This window comes from Monodelphis domestica, chromosome 4, assembly GCF_027887165.1.
Source record: "Monodelphis domestica isolate mMonDom1 chromosome 4, mMonDom1.pri, whole genome shotgun sequence".
NCBI classification, from domain to species: domain Eukaryota; kingdom Metazoa; phylum Chordata; class Mammalia; order Didelphimorphia; family Didelphidae; genus Monodelphis; species Monodelphis domestica.
In genome coordinates, this window is record NC_077230.1 from 430009414 (window position 1) to 430030951 (window position 21538).

At 48.3% G+C, this 21538-nt stretch overlaps 1 protein-coding gene and 1 long non-coding RNA gene across 3 annotated transcripts; one reads left to right on the top strand and one right to left on the bottom strand.

The window, feature by feature from the left end:
* Positions 1-2916: 2916 nt before the first annotated feature.
* Positions 2917-4038, bottom strand: LOC130453578 (cytochrome c oxidase subunit 6B2-like). 2 transcript variants are annotated; one of them, XM_056825435.1, is made up of 4 exons: positions 3657-3957; positions 3342-3438; positions 3143-3243; positions 2917-3051 (listed from the first exon to the last, which is right to left on the bottom strand). In XM_056825435.1, exons 2-4 carry the CDS (start codon positions 3421-3423, stop codon positions 2998-3000), a joined length of 237 nt encoding a protein of 78 aa, XP_056681413.1. In that variant the 5' UTR covers positions 3424-3438; positions 3657-3957; the 3' UTR covers positions 2917-2997. The 2 variants fall into 2 exon arrangements, with proteins under 2 accessions (XP_056681413.1, XP_056681412.1); XM_056825434.1 differs by lacking the exon at positions 3342-3438 and having other exon boundaries at positions 3657-4038.
* A 7565-nt stretch (positions 4039-11603) lies between these two features.
* On the top strand, positions 11604-16952 carry LOC130458780 (uncharacterized). The gene is made up of 2 exons (XR_008918165.1): positions 11604-12095; positions 13871-16952. It is a non-coding gene; the product is annotated as an uncharacterized LOC130458780 (long non-coding RNA).
* Positions 16953-21538: the final 4586 nt, after the last annotated feature.

The following is a 21538-nucleotide window of genomic DNA, read 5'->3' on the forward strand; positions in this document are numbered from 1 at the left end:
CCTGTAACCAATACACAGGACTGATCTGAGATGGAAGGTGAGGGGTTAAAAAAGAAACGCTGAGCACATGGATGAAAAAAACCCTTGGAAAGAGTCAGATAATGAAGGGTGAAATGAGTTGGGGCAGGAGAACGTGACACACAGCCGTGGAACGAATGCCGGAAGAGCAGCTGTTGGCTGCGGGAAGTGAAGCACTACAGGCTTCATTCACCCGAAGGAACGTGACGGACTCCCAGAGGACACCGTCTGTGTCTTGGGGAAGCTGAGGCAGGGCTGGGCCCCTTGTGGATGGCATCTATTATGTGGATGTGAAGTTCAGTGAGCTAAACATGTTGGAGCTTTGAGACTGCATTTGTGCACCCTCTGCTCCTTCTTTGGACATGGACATGCTGGTCTGTAACATTTGGATGAGTGTGTGAGGGCAGCGAATTCAGGGAGATGCCTCTTCTTGACTCCCAGGCCAGGGCTGCCTCCACTGTGCCACCTAGTGCCCAGCCAGTGTCAGCTGCCATCCTCCTCCTCACTGGGGTGACCCTCTATGAGCCCCAATACCCATGGCGAGGTCTCTGTTTCCAGGCTCTGCTGGCACCTGCCACCTCCAAGTGCAGGGCGTCACTGGGAGATGATGCTCTCCCTTCCAGTGAGTAAATACAGCCGTAGCTGCCAGCATCCTCAGCCTTCACAGAGGAGAGAGTGAAGTTGGCCACATACCACTGTGGTCTTTGTTGCTCTTCAGGTCCTGACACTCCAGGCCTCAGCAGAGAGACCGTGAATTGTTGATTATGGTGGGTGACGCCTGGCACAGGAGGGTCACCGTCTCTCCTCCCGTGACCACAGTGCTTGGTGCTCCCCGTAAGGAGGGTTGGGCGAAATGCCCTGGGAAGGAAAAGGAGCAGAATCAGAAGACAGATGGTCCTGCTGTCACTCTCAGCAAGGGATGAGATGCCAGCCAAAAGGCTCTTTGGAATTCTAATCAGGAAGCGCGTTATGGAAAAAGATCTTCCCGTGTGTAGAGATGAGCTTCCCGGCAGTGCCTGTGTGGACATTACGGGCCCGCCGCCATTGGTGAGGGTAACCGTTAATTCCATGTGGATCATGTGAGCCGCCGGCGGGCTCCGCCGGACCCTTCTCTTCCCTCTCCCGCCTGGCCCCAGACTGCAAGGGAGGCCAGAGGAGCGGGCGGGCGCGCACCCGGCGGGGGGAGGGCAGGAGGAGGGGTCCTGGAGCTGAGGAGCAGGGCCCCCAGTTTGTGCCTGCAGACGGAGGTGCTGCGGGACATGGAGCCCGGGGACGATGTCACCTGCTTCTACGGGCAGCGCAGAGCTGTGCGACTGCTGCACCTGTGAGAGGTGAGCCTGGCGGGGAGTGGGGGGCGCTCGGCGTGCCCCCGGCCCGGCCCGGCATCCCCGCCGCCTTCTCTCCTTCAGGAAGGGAGAAGGCGCCTTCCGTCTGCGGCCCCGGGAGCCCTCGGCGCCGACTCCCAGGACCTGTGAAAAGTACCAGCTGAAGGAGACCTAGAGGAGGCCTCAGCGCTACTGGGAGACCCGGGGGGCCCGGCAGGGGCTCGGGCCGCCGAGGGCCCAGCACTGCTCCCACTTCCACACCTTGCAGCGCCTGGACCTGCTGTGCACCCGCCCCGGGTCTCCTCCAGTGCAGCCGCGCTCTGACCGCCCTCTCTGTTCCTTACAGCTCTCTGCCAGCCCCTGCGCCTGCAGCCCCTCTCCGCCCTGTGGGTGCAGTAGCTGCCGCCGCCCCCCTCCCCCAACCCCCCCCCCCCCCCCCCCGCCGTCCCTGCACCGGTGGGGCGGCTGCGGGCCCCGGTGCCGCCTCCAAGGCGAGGTCACGGTGGCCTTATCCCCGCCCGCGCCCGCCTGCGTCCCGGCCCGCCCTGCCCCGCTGCAGGACTGGCACTGGGCTCGGCGCTACGGGCTGCCCTGCGTGGTTCGAGTGGACCTGAGCGGCGCCACCCCGGTCCCCAGCGCCCCCCCAGCCTTGGGCCCGCGGGTCCCGAGCCCCCCAAGCGGACCCTGGCCTTTGGCCCCTTCTCGCCATCCAAGCGTCTGCGCCTTGTGGTCAGCCACGGCTCCATCGCCCTTGACGTCAATGGGGGGCACTGAGGGTAAGTGGGGGGCGCTCGGCGTGCCCCCGGCCCTCCTCCTCCTGCAGGCTGGCCCTCCACAGCTACCTAGGAGGGAGGCAGCCCATGCCCGGGACCTGGGCACGCAAGCTGGCCTTCCGCTCAGGGCCGTCTCTCTCTCTCAACTCCCCCCTCCCTCCCCCAGTCTGTCAGGCTTGTGCAGGACACCCTGTCCCGGGTTCGAGGGTGCCCACGGCCCAGCTCTTGGGGCCAGACTTTCAGGGCTTCTCTTCCTTTCTCTCCCAGCTAGTTCCCTGAAGGCTTGAGCCAGGCGTCCCAGGAAAGTGGGGAGGGGAGGCTAGATTTCAGGGTGCTGCTCCTCCCCCTGTGCTCGGGATCCCCAATCCTTTCACAGGGAGCCCGATCCTCCTTCCCCTTGCCCGGGGCCCTCTTGGGGGGGGGGTATGGGGGCGGCGGCCGCCCGCCCGTCTGACGCGGCAGGGATAACCTTAGCAAGGGGCGGCCGCCACCCGGTGGCTGGAGACCCCAACCCAGCAGGGAGGGACAGCAAGGATCCCTCCCTCAGCCTCAGGATGGTTCTAGACTTTTACCTCCTGCCTCAGTGGCACCCCGCCCTCCCCAGGGGGAAAGCCATAAAGGGGGAGGGGAGGGGGCTCCCGCAGCCGCCCCCCCTGGCTCTCAGGGAGGCCGCCCCGCCTCATCTTTCTCATGGTGCTATAGCTCCGGTGCCTCCCGGGGAGTGAGGGGAGCGGGGGCCAGCACAGCCAGCCGGGGCCCTCGGCCTCCCCACCCCGGTCCCAGGGATTGCGGACACTGGGTGACGGGCAGTTTGCAACTGGTTTTTTAATAAAAGTCTTCTTGTTAAGCCTGCCGGCTGCGAGGATTTTTCGGGGGGCCCCTCAGATCTTCCCGGGGAACGTCCCCTCCCGGATCTGGTCCGTCCAGCGCTGCAGCTACGGGGAGGCAGGCAGGGACTGAGGCAGGCGGCCCTCCAGAACCTGGGCCCGCCCCTCCGCAGCCCCGCCCCTTCCCCCCCATCCTCACCCAGCTGAGCGGCCACAGGGAGTGGTAGACCTTGCGGCAGTAGTCGCAGGGGCTCGAGTCCTTGCCCCGCCTCTTCATGATCTTGGTACAGCGGTGAAAGTCTGGGAGGAGGGGCCGGGGTCACGCCGGGGTCACGCCGCGGAGCCCCGCCCCCGCCTCCCCTGCTGCGGGTTCCGGCCCCGGATGCCCCCCCACCAACCCCGGAAGTTCTGGTAGCAGTTGCGGGTCAGGTTCTGGTAGGGAAAGCGACGGTCGAAGGGTGGGGTCGAATGATTGCTCATCGCGCTCTCTCGATCCTGGGAGGAGGCAGAGACCGCCGGTAGCCTGGCAACCCCGCCCCTAACGGCAGCCCCGCCCACCCCTAACGGCAACCCCGCCCACCCCTAACCGCCGTCCCTCCCCTGTACCGCTCCACCCCGAACTGCAGGCCGGGACCCTTTCTGGGACCTCCCCCCGGCAGCTCCACCTCTCGGGGGGCCGCGCTTCCCTCCTCGCCCCCCATAGGCAGCCTCACCTGGTACCCGCACCCGCGCTGTCCCACCAACCCTGCTGGTGCCCGCCGGCAGTCTTCCAGTCCCTGCTTTGAGATCTCTAGGTAGGAGGGACTCCATTCCACTCCCAGCCAGAAAGGGAGAGCCCCCGGGATTCGGGGAGGCCTGGGCCCTTGAGCCCCCGCAGCGGGTGCCGCCCCTCTTCTGCGGCCGCCGGCCTCTGTAGCTAAGTGCCCGGGCGGCTCTCAGGGCGGCCAGCTCCCCTGGCCTTTCCTCCGCCGCATACCGCCCCCCCCACACACCTTTGCACCCCCCTTCGCCTGGTTTCCATGGCAACGCCCTCGCGCCTCGCCCCCCCCCCCTTGATATTCTCAGGGTCTTTGGCTTCATCTTCAGCGGTTAGACCAGATGGACGTGGTCAGGCCCGAGCCTCTCAAACTCTCCGCCGTGCCCCTCCCTCTCTCCCTCCCTTCCCCGTTCCTGTGGCGCCCCCCGGGGCCCATCTTCTCTGCCCACTCGCTCCAGCCGTCCCAGGGACTTCTCTGGCTTCCAGGTCTCTGGGTTCAAGAGAGAACCTGCCCCCTCCCGGGCCTCGGCTGTGGGCGTCCTCCAAGGGCCCCCTGTGGCAGCCCTCCGGGCTCTCCTCGCCCTTCCCCCATTCCTGGCAGCCTGAGCTGCGCCTGCGAACCCACAGGCCGCTTTCTCCTCTTGGGCCCGAGTCCCGGGCCTCCTCCAACCTCTTGGGACAGGCCATTCCCAGCACCCTCAGCCCCAGCGGGCTGTTCGGGTCCCCAAACTGCCTGAGCCTTTGGTTCCTCTTCTCTGCCTTTGGAGGGGTCATCCACGCTCACTTGTGAAACACCTACTGGGCGCCAGGGCTGGGCGAACAAGCAGATACTTGTCTTCAAGTGGCGGACCTTCTGGGGAGAGGACCAGCCTCTCTCCGTCTCTCCGTCTCTCCGTCTCTCCACCCCTGCCCCTGCGTCCCTGCGTCCCTCCGTCCTTCCGCCCCTCCGTCCCTCCTTCCCTCTGTCTCTCCTCTCCATCTCTCCATCTCTCGGTCCCTCCTACTCTCCCTCTCTCTGTTGCTCTGTCTGTCTGAAATGTACACTATTCTGTGTTCGCCTAATTTTCTTAAAAGTTTCCTTCTTTCTGTTCAAGTCATTCACCCATTCTGAATTTATCTTGGTGTAGGCTGTGAGGTGTTGATCCAAACCCAATCTTTCCCACACTGTCCTCCAATTTTCCCAGCAGTTTTTATGAAATAGTGGATTTTTGTCCCCAAAGCTGGGTTCTCTGGCTTGGTAGTATACTGTCCTGCTGAGGTCACTTACCCAGCCAGTACCAAATTGTTTTGATGACCGCTGCTTTATAGTATAGTTTGAGATCTGGGACTGCAAGGCCCCCTTCCTTATTTCCCTGGATATCCTTGATCTTTTGTTCTTCCAAATGAGCTTTGTTTTGATGTTTTCTAAATCAGTAAAAAAAAATTTTGGAAGTTCCACGGGTATGGCACTAAACAGATAGATGAGTTTGGGTAGGCTGTTCATTTTTATTATATTGGCTCGTCCTACCCATGAGCAGTTAATGTTCTTCCAATTGTTCAAGTCTAGTTTTAGTTGTGTGGAGAGTGTTTTGTAGTTGGGTTCATATAGTTCCTGTGTTTGTCTCGGGAGATAGATTCCTAGGTATTTTATTTTGTCTGAGGTGATTTTGAATGGGATTTCTCTTTCTAGTTTTTGATGCTGAGCTGTGTTGGAGATATATAGAAATGCTGATGACTTATGTGGGTTTATTTTGTATCCTGCAATTTTGCTAAAGTTGTTGATTATTTCGATTAGCTTTTTGGTTGAATCTCTAGGATTCTTTAGTTAGACCATCATGTCATTTGCAAAGAGTGATAACTTGGTCTCCTCCTTGCCTATTTTGATGCCTTCAATTTCTTTTTCTTCTCTAATTGCTACTGCTAGTGTTTCTAGTACAATGTCAAATAGTAGAGGTGATAATGGGCATCCTTGTTTCACTCCTGATCTTATTGGGAATGCATCTAGTTTATCCCCATTGCAGATGATATTAGGTGATGGTTTTAGATATATACTGTTTATTATTTTTAGGAATGACCCTTCTATTCCTATGCTTTATAGTGTTTTTAATAGGAATGGGTGTTGTATTTTATCAAAGGCTTTTTCTGCGTCTGTTGAGATAATCATGTGGTTCTTGTTGGTTTGCTTCTTGATGTGGTCAATTATGTGGATGCTTTTCCTAATATTGAAGCAGCCCTGCATCCCTGGTATATATCCTACTCGATCATGGTGGATGATCCTTCTGATCACTTGCTGGAGTCTTTTTGCTAGTATCCTATTTAAGATTTTTGCATCTATATTCATTAGGGAGATTGGTCTATACTTTTCTTTCTGTGGTTTTGACCTGCCTGGTTTTGGAATCAATACCATGCTTGTGTCATAAAAGGAGTTTGGTAGAACTCCCTCTTTGCTTATTATGTCAAATAGTTTATATAGTATTGGAGTTAGCTGTTCTCTGAATGTTTGATAGAATTCACTGGTGAATCCATCAGGTTCTGGGGATTTTTTCTTAGGAAGTTCTTTGATGGCCTTTTGGATTTCTTTTTCTGATACGGGATTATTTAAGAAATCTATTTCTTCTCCTGTTAGTCTAGACAATTTATATTTTTGCAAATATTCATCCATATCACCTAGGTTGGTATATTTATTGCCATATAATTGTGCAAAGTAGTTTTTAATGGTTGCTTCAATGTCCTCTTCATCAGAGGTGACGCTCCCCCTTTTCATCTTTGATGCTGTTAATTTGCTTTTCTTCTGTCCTTTTTTTAATTAGATTGACCAGTACTTTGTCTATTTTTTCAAAGTACTGGCTTCTAGTCTTGTTTATTAGTGCAATACTTCTATCACCCTTGATTTTATTGATTTCTCCCTTAATTTTTAGGATCTCTAGTTTGGTTTTCTTCAGGGGGTTTTTAATTTTTCTTTTTCAAGTTTTTTGATTTGCATTTCCAATTCATTGATCACTGCCCCCCTCCCTAATTTGTTAATATATGCAGTCATGGATATGAACTTTCCTCTAAGTACTGCTTTGGCTGCATCCCTTAGGGTTTGAAAGGATGTCTCACCATTGTCATTTTCCTGAATGAAATGATTAATTGTTTCTATGATTTCTTTGCTAAGTAACTGATTTTGGAGTATCATATTATTTAATTTCTAATTACTTTTTGATTTGGCGCTCTCCATGTACCCGTACTGATCAATATTTTTATTGCTTTATGATTTGAAAAGGTTGCATTTATTATTTCTGCTTTTCTGCATTTGAGTGCCATGTTTCTGTGACCTAGTGTATGGTCTATTTTTCTGAAGGTGCCATGTGGTGCTTAGAAAAAGGTGTATTCCTTTTTGTCCCTATTTATTTTTCTTCCTATGTCTATGAACTCTAATTTTTCTAAGATTTCATTCACCTCTTTTACCTCTTTCTTATTTATTTTTTGGTTTGATTTATCTAAATTTGATAGTGGTTGGTTCAAGTCTACCACTAATATGGTTTTACTGTCTATTACCTCCTTCAATTCTCCTAATTTCTCCATTAGAAATTTGGATGCTATTCCATTTGGTGCATACATGTTGATTAGCGATATTTCCTCATTGTCTATATTCCCTTTTAACTGAATATATTTACCTTCCCTCTCCGTTTTGATCAGGTCTATTTGTGCTTTGCCTTTGTCAGATATCATGATTGCAACCCCTGCCTTCTTTCTATCAGTTGAGGCCCAAAAGGTCTTACTCCATCCTTTAATTCTAACCTTGTAAGTGTCAACCCTCCTCATACGTGTTTCTTGAAGACAACGTATGGTAACGTTTGGGGTTCTAATCCAATCTGCTATTTGTCTACGTTTTATGGGTGAGTACATCCCATTCACGCTCAAAGTTATGATTGTCACTTGTGGATTCCCTGGCATTTTGATATCTTCCCCTAGTTCTGACATTTCTTCCCTAGCTATATCCTTTTGAAACAGTGATTTACTTTAGGTCAGTCCCCCTAGTCCCCTCCCTTGGTATGCTTCCCTTTCTAGCTCCTCCCTTTTTATGCTTCCTTCCCCTCCCCCCTCTTTTTCTCTCCCTTTTTATACTCCCTCCCCCTCTTCCTCCTTAATTTCCTTTTCTTTCTTACTCTGTTGGATAAGATAGTATTCAGGATCACACTGGATATAGATGTTCTTCCCTCTCAGAGTTGATTTCACTGAGAGTAAGGTTTAAGTAATACCACTTCACACTCTCTTCCTCTCCTTCTCATATGAGAGATCTTCCCCTCCCCTTCCCATGTGTATCTTTGTATGGGAAAGGTTATTCTATTTAGGTCCCCCTCCTATTTCTTGAAGCAAATCTTAGTATTGTCGACACTTCCCCCCTTCCCTTTTCCTTTCTTTGTCCCCCCTTTCACCAAATCGTCTTGATGCCCCAATCTTTCCCTATGCATGATTCTTCTAACTACTCTTATGGTGCATACAATTTTTGAGAGTTACACAATACATTTTCCCCACATATTAATATATATAATTTGATGTAAATGTAATCCTTATAGAACAGAGTTTGACTTAAAGAAAAAGATAAGATTTATCTCCTTTTCCCATTCTTTCATATTTCCCTTTTTATGTTTCTCTTGCTTTCTGTGATTGGATATCAAATTTTCCACTAAGTTCTGGACTTTTCATAGCAAATGCTTGGAAGTCTTCTATTTTGTTGACTGCCCATACTTTCCCCTGGAAGTATATAGTCAGTTTTTCTGGGTAGTTGATTCTTGGTTGGAGACCCCGCTCTCTTGCCTTCCTAAATATTGTGTTCCATGCTCTGCGGTCTCTTAGTGTGTTAGCCGCCAAGTCATGTGTGATCCTTATGGGAGCCCCCCTATATCTGAAGCTCCTCTTCTTGGCTTCTTGTTGGATAGTCTCCTTTTCTTAGAAGCTCTCGAATTTGGCGATTACATTCCTGGGGGCTTGTCTTTTGGGGATTTAGTATAGAGGGTGTTGTATGAACCCTTTCTATTTCTATTTTGCCCCCTTGTTCCAGAACTTGTGGGCAATTTTCTTCTGTAACCTCCTGTAGTATAGCATCAAGGTTTTTGTTTATCTCTGATTTTATGGGCAGACCAATAATTCTCACATTGTCTTTTCTTCCTCTGTTTTCTAGGTCTGTGACCTTTTCAGTGAGATATTTTGTGTTTTCTTCTAATTCATACATTTTTTGGCTTTGCTTTATTAATTCTTGCTGTTTTGCATGCTCACTGTCTTCCAGTTCCTTAATTCTGGTCATTAGGGACTGGTTTTGCTTTTCAGCTTTGTCTGCCCTTCTATTAGATGCTTCCAGCTCGTTCTCCAATTGTGAAGTCTTGTCTCTCAGACTGCTGATCTCTTTCTCCCATTTTTCTTTCCAGAAGTTTTCCATCTTTTGGGTAAGCTCCAATTTGAGTTCTTCCAGAGCTTGTGGATAATTTCCATTTTGGGAGGCATGTTTTGATTTTGTTTGGGTTTCATCCTCTTTCTCTTCTTTTGCTTGGGTACTCCTGCCATAAAAGTTTTCAATAGTCACCTTTTCCCCTTTCTTCCTGGAGGCTTGATTTTGGGCCATGTGAGCCATCCCTTTGGTGGTTTTATTCCCCTTTCCTTTTTGGTCTGGGGTCTGGGTGATATGGGCGGGTTTTCTGTGAATTTAGGTTGCCTCAGACTAGTTCTTCCCAGCCTCCAAGGTTTCTTAGAGTGCAGGCACCTTTGCTCCGCGCAGCCTCCCCTTTCCTCAGCGCAGCCTCTCAGCGGGGCTGTCCCTTCGCTCAGCACAGCCTCTCAGCGCGGCCGCCCCTTTGCTCAGCACAGCCTCCCCTTTGCTCAGTGCAGGATTTTCCCGTGAAACGCCCTGAGAGTTCTTTTCCCTGCAGTATTTAGAACCCAAGGACCCTGGTGTGCACCCCCAGACAGAGATGCTCCTCACTCACTCGCTGTCCCAGTGAGAGCTCTGATACCTTACTCTGGTTTGGTGGGGGCGGGGGGGAGAGGGGCGGCTCAGTTCATGTTTTTGTGCCAGCCTTTCCTCCTCCTTATAGTGTGGAAATGTTCAAGCCCCACGTACCTTCATTTCTGTGGGATACTGGAGAGTCCCGCTGTTCTTCCAAAGGTGATTTTTATGCTCTTTTGAGGTAGTCTATTTCATTCGGTGCTGGGGAGAGGAAGTGATTCGCGGCTAGATTGCAGCCATGTTAACCCGGAAGTCCGCTCACAGCCACATTTTAATTATCACAGTTTATGGCTCCCACTCTCTTATCTACAACTATTTAACTCTCAAAACTATTTTAAATCTAACGCCTGGGCAGGGGATTAGTTGGAGCCCTTGGTACAGGTGCAGACCACCTTTTTGCAGTGTTGCCATGCTTTGGTGAGCCAGATCGGTGGCTTCTGGATGGCTTTCCGCAGAGCCTTGACCCGGGCGGAGGGCTGTGAGGCCTGGGTGGGCTCCGGCCCTTCCCTCGGTTTGTCCTTGGGCTGCTCTGTGGCGACCCGGGTGGCTTCCGGAGGCTGGCAGCGGACCCACCCGTGCTGCCAGGCATCCCAGATCTCTATCTTTTTTAACATAACTTCGGCAGGGGTTCTGGGCTCCCCTAAGGTGTCCCGAACCTTAACCCGCAGTGGCGGCTCCTGTGTTTTCTGGCATTCGCAGAGCCTTCGGGGCTGTGGCTGCTCTTGGGGGAGCTGCTGCTTTTTTGAGTGATGGTGCCGTTTTGAGTGGTGGTGCCCCTTGGAATGGCGCCTCTCTTGGGGGCCCTCTTGGGGCTGTGGCTGCTCTGTGGCGACCTGGGACCAGGCCAACGCGGCTTCCCGAGGCTGGCATTGGACCCACCCGTGCTGCCTGGCATCCCAGATCTCTATTTTTTTTAAAAGAACTTCGGCAGGGGTTCTGGGCTCCCCTGAGGAGTCCCGAACCTTAACCCGGAGTGGCGGCTGCTGCGCTTTTGGCATTCGCAGAGCCTTCGGGGCTGTGGCTGCTCTTGGGGGAGCTGCTGCTTTTTTGAGTGATGGTGCCGTTTTGAGTGGTGGTGCCCCTTGGAATGGCGCCTCTCTTGGGGGCCCTCTTGGGGCTCTAATGGGTCCCTGAGCATGCTTGGTTGAGATTCGAAATCAAAGTTCTGCAGCGGCCCTGAATAATCCTCGAGGAGGCCCAGCCAGGAGGACAAGGTCTGGACTGGAGCCCAGCACGACGGGGACCTGCAGGGCCCTGAACTGGAAGGCTCCGATAGCCTGGCAAGGGCAGGGGGGGAGGAGTCACGCCGGCCCTCTGGGCCGGGCCCAGCTGGCCTGACCGTCAGTCCCAGCCTCCCTCGTACCTTGGACGGGTTTGGAGACCTGGAAATACTGGAGAAGATGGTCCAGATGGTGACGCTGGGCTGCCCTGGGGGGATTCGGGACCGGGTTAGGCCTCAGGAAGAGCTCGAGCCAGCGAGCAGGGGAGCAGGGGGGAGGGGGGCATCCTTTACCTTCCACTTCCACTAGGCTCCCCGGGGGGCTCCTCCCGAAAAGTCTGGGCTCTGATCTAGGGAAGCAACCCAGGGGACTCTGGCCTGCTGGGTGTCCCGGACCAGCCCTCCCCCGTCCTCCCCCAGCCGGGCCCACCGGCCTGCCTGGGGTCACCTGCACAAAGTTGCTTTCGAACATGGCCGTGAAGGGCCCGAGGGGTGGGTAGTTGCCCTCCGCCACGGCTCTCTGCAGCGGGCCAGGCTTGGGGAAGCACAGCAGGAACGGCAGTTCCGCTTCCACTTCCTCCTCCGGCAGGTGGAGCTCTCCGGGCTGGACAACTGCGAGCAGGGAGGAAGCAGGCCGGAGCTGGGGGCTGGCCGGCCCCTGCGGGCTCCCCTGCAGCCCTGCAGCCCCCCAGGCCGGGGCCTCACCTGGTGAGGTTTTCTGGGGTTTCATTGGGCTCAGGGAGTCTCGGTGTGCCTGAGGATCAGGGCTCTGGGGTGGGGGTGGAGGGGGCTGCTGGAGGAGGGCCAGGATACTCTCTGTGGGGAGGGCAGACTGGCTATGGCTCTCTGGGACAGCTGAGCTAAGAAGGGGCAGCCTCCCAGGCGTAACACAGCCAGGAGGCCCCTGTTGTAGCCTCATGTATGGGTAGGGAGGGTCAGGGGGGGCCAGCTGGCAGCATTCCCCGGGTCCCATGCAAGGCAGGACAAGGAAGAAGGGGGCAGCACCCCGGAGGAAGGCCCTCTCCAGCCCCTGGCCACGACTGGGCCGGGGGAGGGGGGCACTGGAAAATTTGGGCCTATCTCAGGAGACGCCCCGGGGCCTTTGCCACAGAGCTCAGAGCCAAAGCTGGAGGCCCGCTGCTCAGCTAGCTCTGGAGAGGGAAGGACAGGCAGCCCACATTCTCGGCAGGGGCTTTGGGGAAAGCTCTGAGGTATTTGAGCAGAGATATAGCTTGAGATGGTTGCAGCCTCCCCAGGTCCTGTTCGCCTTTTCAGGGGAACCTCCAGGAGGCACCCAGTCACCCTATGAAGGGACTCTGGAGGACCGGGCCGCAGGCTGTTGCTCTCCCTGAGGTGCCTTTGGCCCAGCATGATCTCCATGCTCTGGGCCTGACTCTCCCTGACTAGTCCTGGACAGTGAGAGGGTTAGAGTGGATCTGGAGCCCCGGAACCCTCGGCTTACCCTAGAGGGGTGTGAACCTTAAACATTCTCAGACTCGGGGGCAGCTGGGTAGCTCAGTGGATTGAGAGCCAGCCCTAGAGATGGGAGGTCCTAGGTTCAAATCTGGCCTCAGACACTTCCCAGCTGTGTGACCCTGGGCAAGTCACTTGACCCCCATTGCCTAGCCCTTACCACTCTTCTGCCTTGGAGCCAATACACAGCATTGGTTCTGAGACGGAAGGTAAGGGTTTAAAAAAATTCTCAGACTCTATTTCATAAGGTTAGGTGTGTAAACCTTAAAAAAAAATTCCCAGATCCTACTTCATAAGGTTGGATTAAGACCATTTCCCATTGGGACCATTTCCCATTGGGACCACTCTCCATTTGGGCAGTGAAGGTACTTGATCAGGAATGTGAGAACTCTACTTCCCCAAAGTTAAGCATGCCTTAGGGGAAGATAAAGTTGTAAACTCTTTGCTGAACAATGAAAAGTACTTAAACCCATACTTATCGTAAGACAAAAAGGTCTTAAGCTATGCCTATTTTTGGATCTAATGGACATGGCAGAATTCTATGGGAAGGTCTAATTGTATTTCTTAAAAGGCAAAGCTAGAAAGTTAAAAATCTTTGACTTTTGTCATTTGCTACAGAATATGCAGACAAAAGATATTTTATCTGTAATAATATTTTAAAATGAATTCTAGTATAACTGTTGGTTAAATACTAAGGCATAAATACTAAGTCCATGGAGGAAAAATAAAAGTATCCAGCTGAAAGAAAGTCTGCCCAGAAAGGACAAGGCAGATGTCTCTGGCACCGTCCACAACGTGGCACGGAGGCCAGACAACAGAAAAAGCAGCACATGGGCTGCAGAGACAATAACAATGCTTCCTACGCAGGTCTAATGCAATATCCACACAAATGTACTTCTATGTAAGACAATCTATCTAGAGGAAACTATCATTTATTTGCTTACACATATTCTATTGTGCTAGTGTATGGGTGTTTGTTTGTTGTAAGATCTAGGTGGATCACGTACCTGAACACTTCAAATGGTATTCGTACAATGTGTAACTTGCAATTATTTTATTGGAATTGTTCCATGTTACCCAAATATGCTCTAATATCAAACGATAGAATTCGAAAGGTTCTGACAGTACATGGAATACTGTCCAACTGAAGCACAAATTGTGCCTATCGTCCAAAATGTAGGTATGATAGTTACCTTATAGGGTTCACTTTATATTTGCAAAAAGAGTAAGTCTTCATTAGAATCAATCTTATTCAATAGTCTATGTTATTGGAAAAGGCATTGAAGCTTTTAAAAAAGAAAAAAGGGGTGGACATGGTATTACTAACCATCCATCTCTCCTACACCCCAGAAGGAATATGAGCTGATATTATTAAATCTCAATTCCCATGTAATGATAAACGTTGCATTGTATGACATACGGGGATTGGTCTGAATATGACCAGGACATTAAGACTGTCAGGGACCCAACAGGATGATAACTGTGGGTCGAGGTTTTGTTTGTATGTTTACAGAGAGTGAAAACACCTGGTCACCCACCAAGCACGTCATGCCATGTGGCAGGGGAGCAGGAAGAGAAGCAGAGGAGGAACATCAACAATGCCAGCTGATTGCATAACAGGCACGCTGGAAGAAACCATTACTGGTGACTATAACCACACCAAAGACTGACATGACACTGCTTTTAGTGACATTGACTATTATTCCACTGATGGACACTTGTCATGCTGACCTCTATTGGTCCTTTATACCTAAACCAACATCAAGCATGTTAACTTATATGGACTAAACCCCATTTGTACATATCTATGACATCAAGTGGATCCCACACTACAAAGACAAAATCGAAATAGCTATGATTGTTTAGACACTAACGTATACCTTTCATTTTGGCTGTCTGTGTTATATATATGTCATGAGGGAATTTATTGTGTGTGCATTGTAAAACTCCTACTTGTATTGTAAGAAATGCTACTAGTAACAAGGGTACCGACATCGGTATGACTCTCCAAAGAGAAGGAGATAGAAATGTTTCAGGCCCAGCACAGACCTAGTAACCCTGACCACAAAAATGATGTTTAGTGCAGGAGATGCTGCACAGGGCTGTTTATTGGACCGATGGTCCTGATGTCACTCTTAGAAAAGGGCTGAGATGTCAGGCAAAATGCACTTTGAAATTCTAATTAGGAACCCAAGTTTTTGAAAATTGATCATCTACATCCATGTATAGATTATGTTCTTGGTAATGCCTATGTAGACATTATGTGCCAACGACCATTGCTGTAGTTACATGTTAATATCATTATTGATGATTAGTCCTGGAACTCCATCTTCTTGGGGAATATCTTTATGGGGATTCTTTCTTGCTCTCTAACTCCAGTCCCAGAATTCAGGCAGGCCGCTGGATTTGGGGTCTATTAGCTTCCACTTCAAGTACTGGAAGACGTTCTGGTATATGAAAGTAAAGCCTCAGCAGTAAACTGAGGGCTCCAGGTTGGACAATCTCTGTGGACGCGCAGATGGTTGACCCTCCTGGGTGGAATAGGTTATTGTACACATACATGGAGCAAGGGCAAAGTATTCCCTCAGTTTCCCCTTTTGGAGTATGTATTGAAAATAGGAAAAAATGAGCAGGCCACTAATAAGCTTGTAGAAAAAGCACATGGAATATTATTCATTGACAACTAGGAACAATAAGTCACATCAAACTCCATATGAACAAGAAGCTGTAGAAATTGCTTCTACATAGAAAGCAAATCAAGCTTCTGTTAATCCAAACATTGGTTTGGTGGAATGAATTTTGCAAACATTGGTTATGGTATATTCTGGGTTATTCTATTGAATGGTTCATTTACCCAGAAGCAGAGATTTAAATAAGGCTCATATAAGAAACATGCAGCCAGAAGGTGCAAGGTCCCTTCAGTAGCTTCATGCGTGTTATCTCAACAACAAATCAAAATGTAATGTTTATGGCCATTTTGATACTTGAATTGATGTTTGCACTGCTGTTTGGAAAATGTAAAAGATGCGAATATATTTGGTATGCGATTCAAAAACAACAAAAAGGGGATAAGAGAGAGTATTTTAAGAACATTTTATACCATTTTATAACACTTTTCATTCTATTGAGCAATCTTGATTTGATGCTCTCACTTTATTTTCTCTGAATACTTTGATTCTCCTCCGTTGTTTTTCTTTTCTTACATTTTGAAATATATTTCAAGTACTTTTAACACTCTGATGCTGAGCAATGAAGGTGCAAAACTTTTTCTCTTGATATGTACCCAACAGTGTGCGATTATGAGAACATGACAGCATTTGGTAAGTTGCAGGTGACTATCCTGGGAGACCATCACTGATTGCATGAAAAGGGAATGCAGAGGACACCTCAATGGGCCAGACAGCCAAAGCCACACACAGACGTATATTCCATAAGAGATGGATGGATGTGGGCTGCTGAGGTTGGAGGTACTGGGACACGGTGTTTGACACCCTCCTTCGCAGGTGGCTCGAGTATCAAGGTCCAACCGTATTGCCATGTGGCAGGCATCTGGGCGGGTATATCCCTAAAATGCATAATCAGGACAAGGGAGAGAAAGGAATTTCCCCTTCACTCCAGATACAGTCATCTTTTCTTTGGCTATGAATGCTCTGGCACCTTCTTCTAATCCTAACTGTGTGTGGGCACTATCTGCTAATGCACCTGTCCTATGATCTATGGGACTGCTACCTCAATAATTCAGGATAATTTGAGGGAAGATCATTTTCTGATTATTTTTATCATTACTTTAAACTTTGATGAGACTTTTATCTTCGATTTTCATTACTAAGCATTGAGATCATTTTTATCTCTACAATATTATTAATAAGGTGAGAGTGAAATTGTTCTTATTGTTGACAATCACAATTACTTTTCACAGCCAGAGGTTTGGCTACATATTTTGGATGTTTACTTTGAATCACTTGAAGTATCAATTGATGATGCTACATGATTTTTCTATTTTTAATTTTACTCCCAAATTTCGTTACATTTTATATCACTCACCTTTCACTTCATTTGATTTTTAAAACAAAAAAGGGGGATATGTAGCATTCCAAGCATATTCACATCTATGAAATATAAATGATTGTATGGTTACTGTGTCTCCAGACACAAGGTGATACTCTGATATTTGTGAGTGGAATCTTGACCCGGCCACATGCCTGTTGCCTAAGACAAACTCATGAACATTTTGGCTCGGAGTCGACAGCGCAGGTGGAAATCTACACGCCCATCAAGGTGTCACCTTCACCTCGCCATCCAATCTGAATTGTCTCTGCTTTGTATCGTGATTGCTACGTGCTTGAGAGTGCTACCCACTTACAGCCTGCAATAAAAACAGAAGGCGGCCCCATGAATTTTCTCTTGGATCTTCACTCTGCTCTAGGAATCTCTCCCCCCCCCCCTCTCTCTAGTAAAGCTTCTCCTCTCCTGAGGCTCCAGCCCCTCTCGGCTTCCATTCTCTGCCTTAATCTCTTCCTCTACCTCGTGTAGCTCTCATATTTTCCTTCCAAGGAGAATGTCATAGGGGTTTGCCTGTCCTATTTAAACACTGATTTGTCTGTGTCTGTCATTCTTCACCCTGGTTCTCAGATTCCCTGCCTCTCCTCGGGTCCCTAGCACTAAGGAGAACCCCTTCCCTTGTGGGCCCTGCAGTTCTGGGACCCCACACTGTGTATTTGTGTGTCTCTCTCTCTGTCTCTGTCTCTCCCTCCCTCCCTCTCTCTCTCTGTCTCTCTTTCTCTGTCTGTCTCTCCCTCCCTTTCTGTCTCTGTCTCCCTTTCTCCCTCTCTCTCCCTCTGTCTCTGTGTCTCTGTCTCTCTCAGTCTCTGTCTCTCCTCTCTCTCTGTCTCTCCCTCTCTGTTCTCTCTCTGTCTCCCTCTCTCTCTCCCTCTCTGTTCTCTCTGTGTGTGTCTCTATGTCTCTGTCTCTTTGTCTCACTCTCTCAAAGACATTTGGCCTTACTGATTTTTTCCACTTTCCACTATAGCTGGGATTTTAGAACCCTGTTGGAGATCTTTAAGGCAAAGGTTTTTATATTCCAAATTATCTGCTCCCTTTTTTATGCTAAGATACATCCCTCTTAATGCAACCCAATACCCTCAGCGCTCAGACCCTCCGGATCACTGGGCACACACATTTACGTATATATATATAGATATAGTGTTCAGTTCTACACGTTTAAATTTGGCTCATGAATTTCTTTCCCAATTACACAACAGTTTTAACATTTGTTTAATAAAATTTTAAATTCCAAATTCTCTCCTCCCCGTCATCCCATTTGATATTGCTTGTACACGTCCAGTTGGTCCTGTCGTGGAAGAAGACTCATTTCTAAAATCCCCCAAAGAAAATCAAGTGGAAGATGGCCTGCTACTGTTCACAGTCTCACTCCATCAGTTCTTTCAGCGCAGGTTGGTAGCATTTATCGTCCTGCATGCTTTGGAGGGGCCTCGAATCATTGCATTTTTCCTGTCATTCACAGCGATTCATCCTATGGTTGCTTTTACTGGGTACTGCGATGCTTTCCTGCTTTTGCTGACTTCACTTCGCATCAGTTCATGGCATTCTTTGGAGGTTTTTTCTGAAATCATCCTATTGGTCTTTTCTTATGGCACAACCATAAACCACCAGGTATTTAGCCATTCTCCAATGAATAGGCATCCTGCTAATTTCCAATCCTTTTCCGTCACAAAAAGAGCAGCTGTAAATATTTTTGTACACCTTGATCCTTCCCCTTATTTTGAAAATCTCTTTGGAACACAGAACCAGTGGTGGTTTGGTCAGAACAAAGAGTGTCCATGCTTTTATAAAAGGGGCACAATTGCTAGATCAGTTCACAACTCCACCAACCATTCATTCGTGTTCTAGTTTTCCTAGGTCACCCAATATTTTTCATTTTCCTTTTCTGTCATATCGGTCAATGTGATAGGTGTGAGATGGTACCTCAGAGTTGTTTGCATTTGCATTTTTCTAATCAATAACGCTTTAGATCTTCTGCCTTGGAACTCCTAGTTAGTATCAATTCTAAAATAAGAGGTAAAGGTTTTTCAAAAAAAGAAGAAAAAAAGTGATTGAAGGCCTTTTTTCATGACCATAGCTTTGATTTCTTCATCTCAAAACTGCTTCCTATCCATTGACCATTTATCAGTTGGGGAATGACTCCTAATCATATACATTTGATTTAGTTCTCTATATTCGAGAATTGAGACCTTTATCAGAGACATTGTCCACCCCCCCCCAGCACCCCCAGTTTCCTGCTTTCCATCTAATTATATGAATTTAATATAAATTTTTTCCCTGTGAAAGTCCTTTTTGGTCTTATCCCCACCCTTTGATTAGGCCCATGAATGCTCACTATGGGAGGATGCCAGAGGCCTCATGGATCATGTCTAATCTGTCCAACCAGGGAGATGGAGGAAGCAACAACTTGCCTTGGTCTTTGGATTTAGCTGACAGGGCAGCTGCGTGCCCTTTGCAAGTGAATGGAGTGATGATGTGAGCCACAAACTCAGATTAGCTAGGGGACCAGCCGTGAGATTATGTGCCTTTACCCTCTATAACCCACTTGCAGATCTAATACTTATACATGAGTATACAATCTCCAGAGAATTCTAATCCTAAGCTAATCTTGGTTGCATTGGTTTTGTTTATGCAAAACCTTTTTCATTTAATACCTTCAACATTACCCATTTCACGTCTCAAAAGGTGTGCTCTCCTCTCTGGCTCTCTCTGGCTGTCTCTGTCTCTGCTCTCACTCTCGCTCTTCTTTGGTCCCCCTCATACATAGATCTGACTAATCTATGTCCTGCTGACTCAAAACGAACATTCAGTCCCCTAAAAGCCCCAGATCTTTTTCATCTGACCATGGTCACACCCATTTTATCATTGCAAAATGGATCCTTGGCACCCAAGGTATGACTTGATATGGATCCTTGTTGAATTTCATCTGTGTTTTCTGGACAGCAGCTATCATCCAGTCTTTTCCCTATCCCTCTCTTATTGTCATTTGCAGGTTTGATGGGTGGATATTTTGTTTTTTATTTAAAAATCACAAACTTTAAACGGCCCAGAGGTATGCCTGGTGATCAGGGACACTTTTCATCAAGTGACATTGAACTGTTAATGATGAATCTTGGAGTCCTCGGCTTCTATCTCCGGGCATTATTGTCAGATCCGCACGCATCCCTCCATCATCGCCACAAGAATAATACAATGTCTTATTAGAAACCTTGCTGAGAGCCAGGCAATCTATACCTATGTCATTTCCCTCATCTACCACTTCAATAACCCTGTCCAGAAAGGAAATGAGTTTAGTCTGGCGTGACGTGGGCTTCATAAAGGCAGGCTGGCTCCTTGCAGCCACTGTTTCCCTTTCATGTTCTGTTCTGGAATGCTCCCAGAATTCAGTTCCCTGGCAGACTGTTCTTTTATCTTTTTAAAATTGGCACATCTTCCCCCAGCCGGTCCAGGATCCCTCCCAGTTTCCCTAGGCTTTCCTATATATATATATATACATATATATATATATATTAAGGTTCTAATTCTACTTTATTTTTTTAATTTTAAACATTATTTTATTTGGTCATTTCCAAACATTATTAACTGGAAACAAAGATCATTTTATTTTCCTCCCCTCCACCCCTCCCACCACCTTTCCCTCTCCCATAACCGACGCACGATTCCACTGGTTATCACATGTGTTCTTGACTCAAACCCATTTCCCTGTTGTTGGTATTTGCATTACAGTGTTCATTTAGAGTCTCTCCTCAGTCATATTCCCTCAATCCCTGTAGTCAAGCACTTGCTTTTCATCGGTGTTTTTACTCCCACAGTTTATCCTCTGCTTGTGGATAGTATTTTTTAGATCCCTACAGAATGTTCAGGGACATTGCATTGACACTAATGGAGAAGTCCGTCACCTTCGATTGTACCACAGTGTATCAGTCTCTGTGTATAATGTTTTCCTGGTTCTGCTCCTTTCGCTCTGCATCACTTCCTGGAGGTTCTTCCAGTCTCCATGGAATTCCTCCACTTTATTATTCCATTTAGCACAATAGTATTCCATCACCAACATATACCACAGTTTGTTCAGCCATTCCCCAATTGATGGGCATCCCCTCGTTTTCCAATTTTTGGCCACCACAAAGAGCGCAGCTATGAATATTCTTGTACAAGTCTTTTTCCTTATTATCTCTTTGGGGTACAAACCCAGCAGTGCAATGGCTGGATCAAAGGGCAGACAGTCTTTTATCGCCCTTTGGGCATAGTTCCAAATTGCCCTCCAGAATGGCTGGATCAATTCACAACTCCAACAGCAATGAATTAGTGTCCCCACTTTGCCACATCCCCTCCAGCATTCATTACTTTCCATAGCTGTCATGTTAGCCAATCTGCTAGGTGTGATGTGATACCTCAGAGTTTTTTTGATTTGCATCACTCTGATTATAAGAGATGTAGAACACTTTTTCATGTGCTTATTAATAGTTTTGATTTCTTTGGCTGAGAACTACCTCTTCATGTCCTTTGCCCATTTGTCAATTGGAGAATAGCTTGATTTTTTGTAGAATTGATTTAGTTCTTTGTAAATTTTAGTAATTAAACCTTTGTCAGAGGTTTTTCTGAAGATTGTTTCCCAATTTGTTGCTACCCTTCTGATTTTGGTTACATTGGTTTTGTTTGTACAAAAACTTTTTAATTTGATGTATTCCAGATTATTTATTTTGCATTTTGTAACTCTTTCTAATTCTTGCTTGGTTTTGAAGTATTTCCCTTCCCAAAGGTCTGACATGTATACTATTCTGTGTTCGCCTAATTTTCTTATAGTTTCCTTCTTTATGTTCAAGTCATTCACCCATATTGAATTTATCTTGGTGTAGGCTGTGAGGTATGGATCTAAACCTAATCTTTCCCACACTGTCCCCCAATTTTCCCAGCAGTTTTTATGAAATAGTGGATTTTTGTCCCAAAAACTGGGATCTTTGGATTTGTCATATACTGTCCTGCTGAGGTTGCTTGCCCCCAGTCTATTCCACTGATCCTCCTTTCTTTCTCTTACCAGTACCAAATTGTTTTGATGACCGCTGCTTTATAATATAGTCTGAGATCTGGGACTGCAAGGCACCTTCCATTGTATTTTATT

Bases quoted from the DNA above. Each gene is read 5' to 3' on its own strand.
- LOC130453578 (XM_056825434.1), bottom strand. From the start codon at position 4,023: ATGAAGCCAAAGACCCTGAGAATATCAAGGGGGGGGGGGCGAGGCGCG. The intron at 3,244-3,656 runs GTGAGGCTGCCT...CCCTCCTCCCAG, and splicing joins AGCGCGGGTGCGGGTACCAG to ACTTTCACCGCTGTACCAAG. The intron at 3,052-3,142 runs GTGAGGATGGGG...GCCTCCCCGTAG, and splicing joins CCCTGTGGCCGCTCAGCTGG to CTGCAGCGCTGGACGGACCA.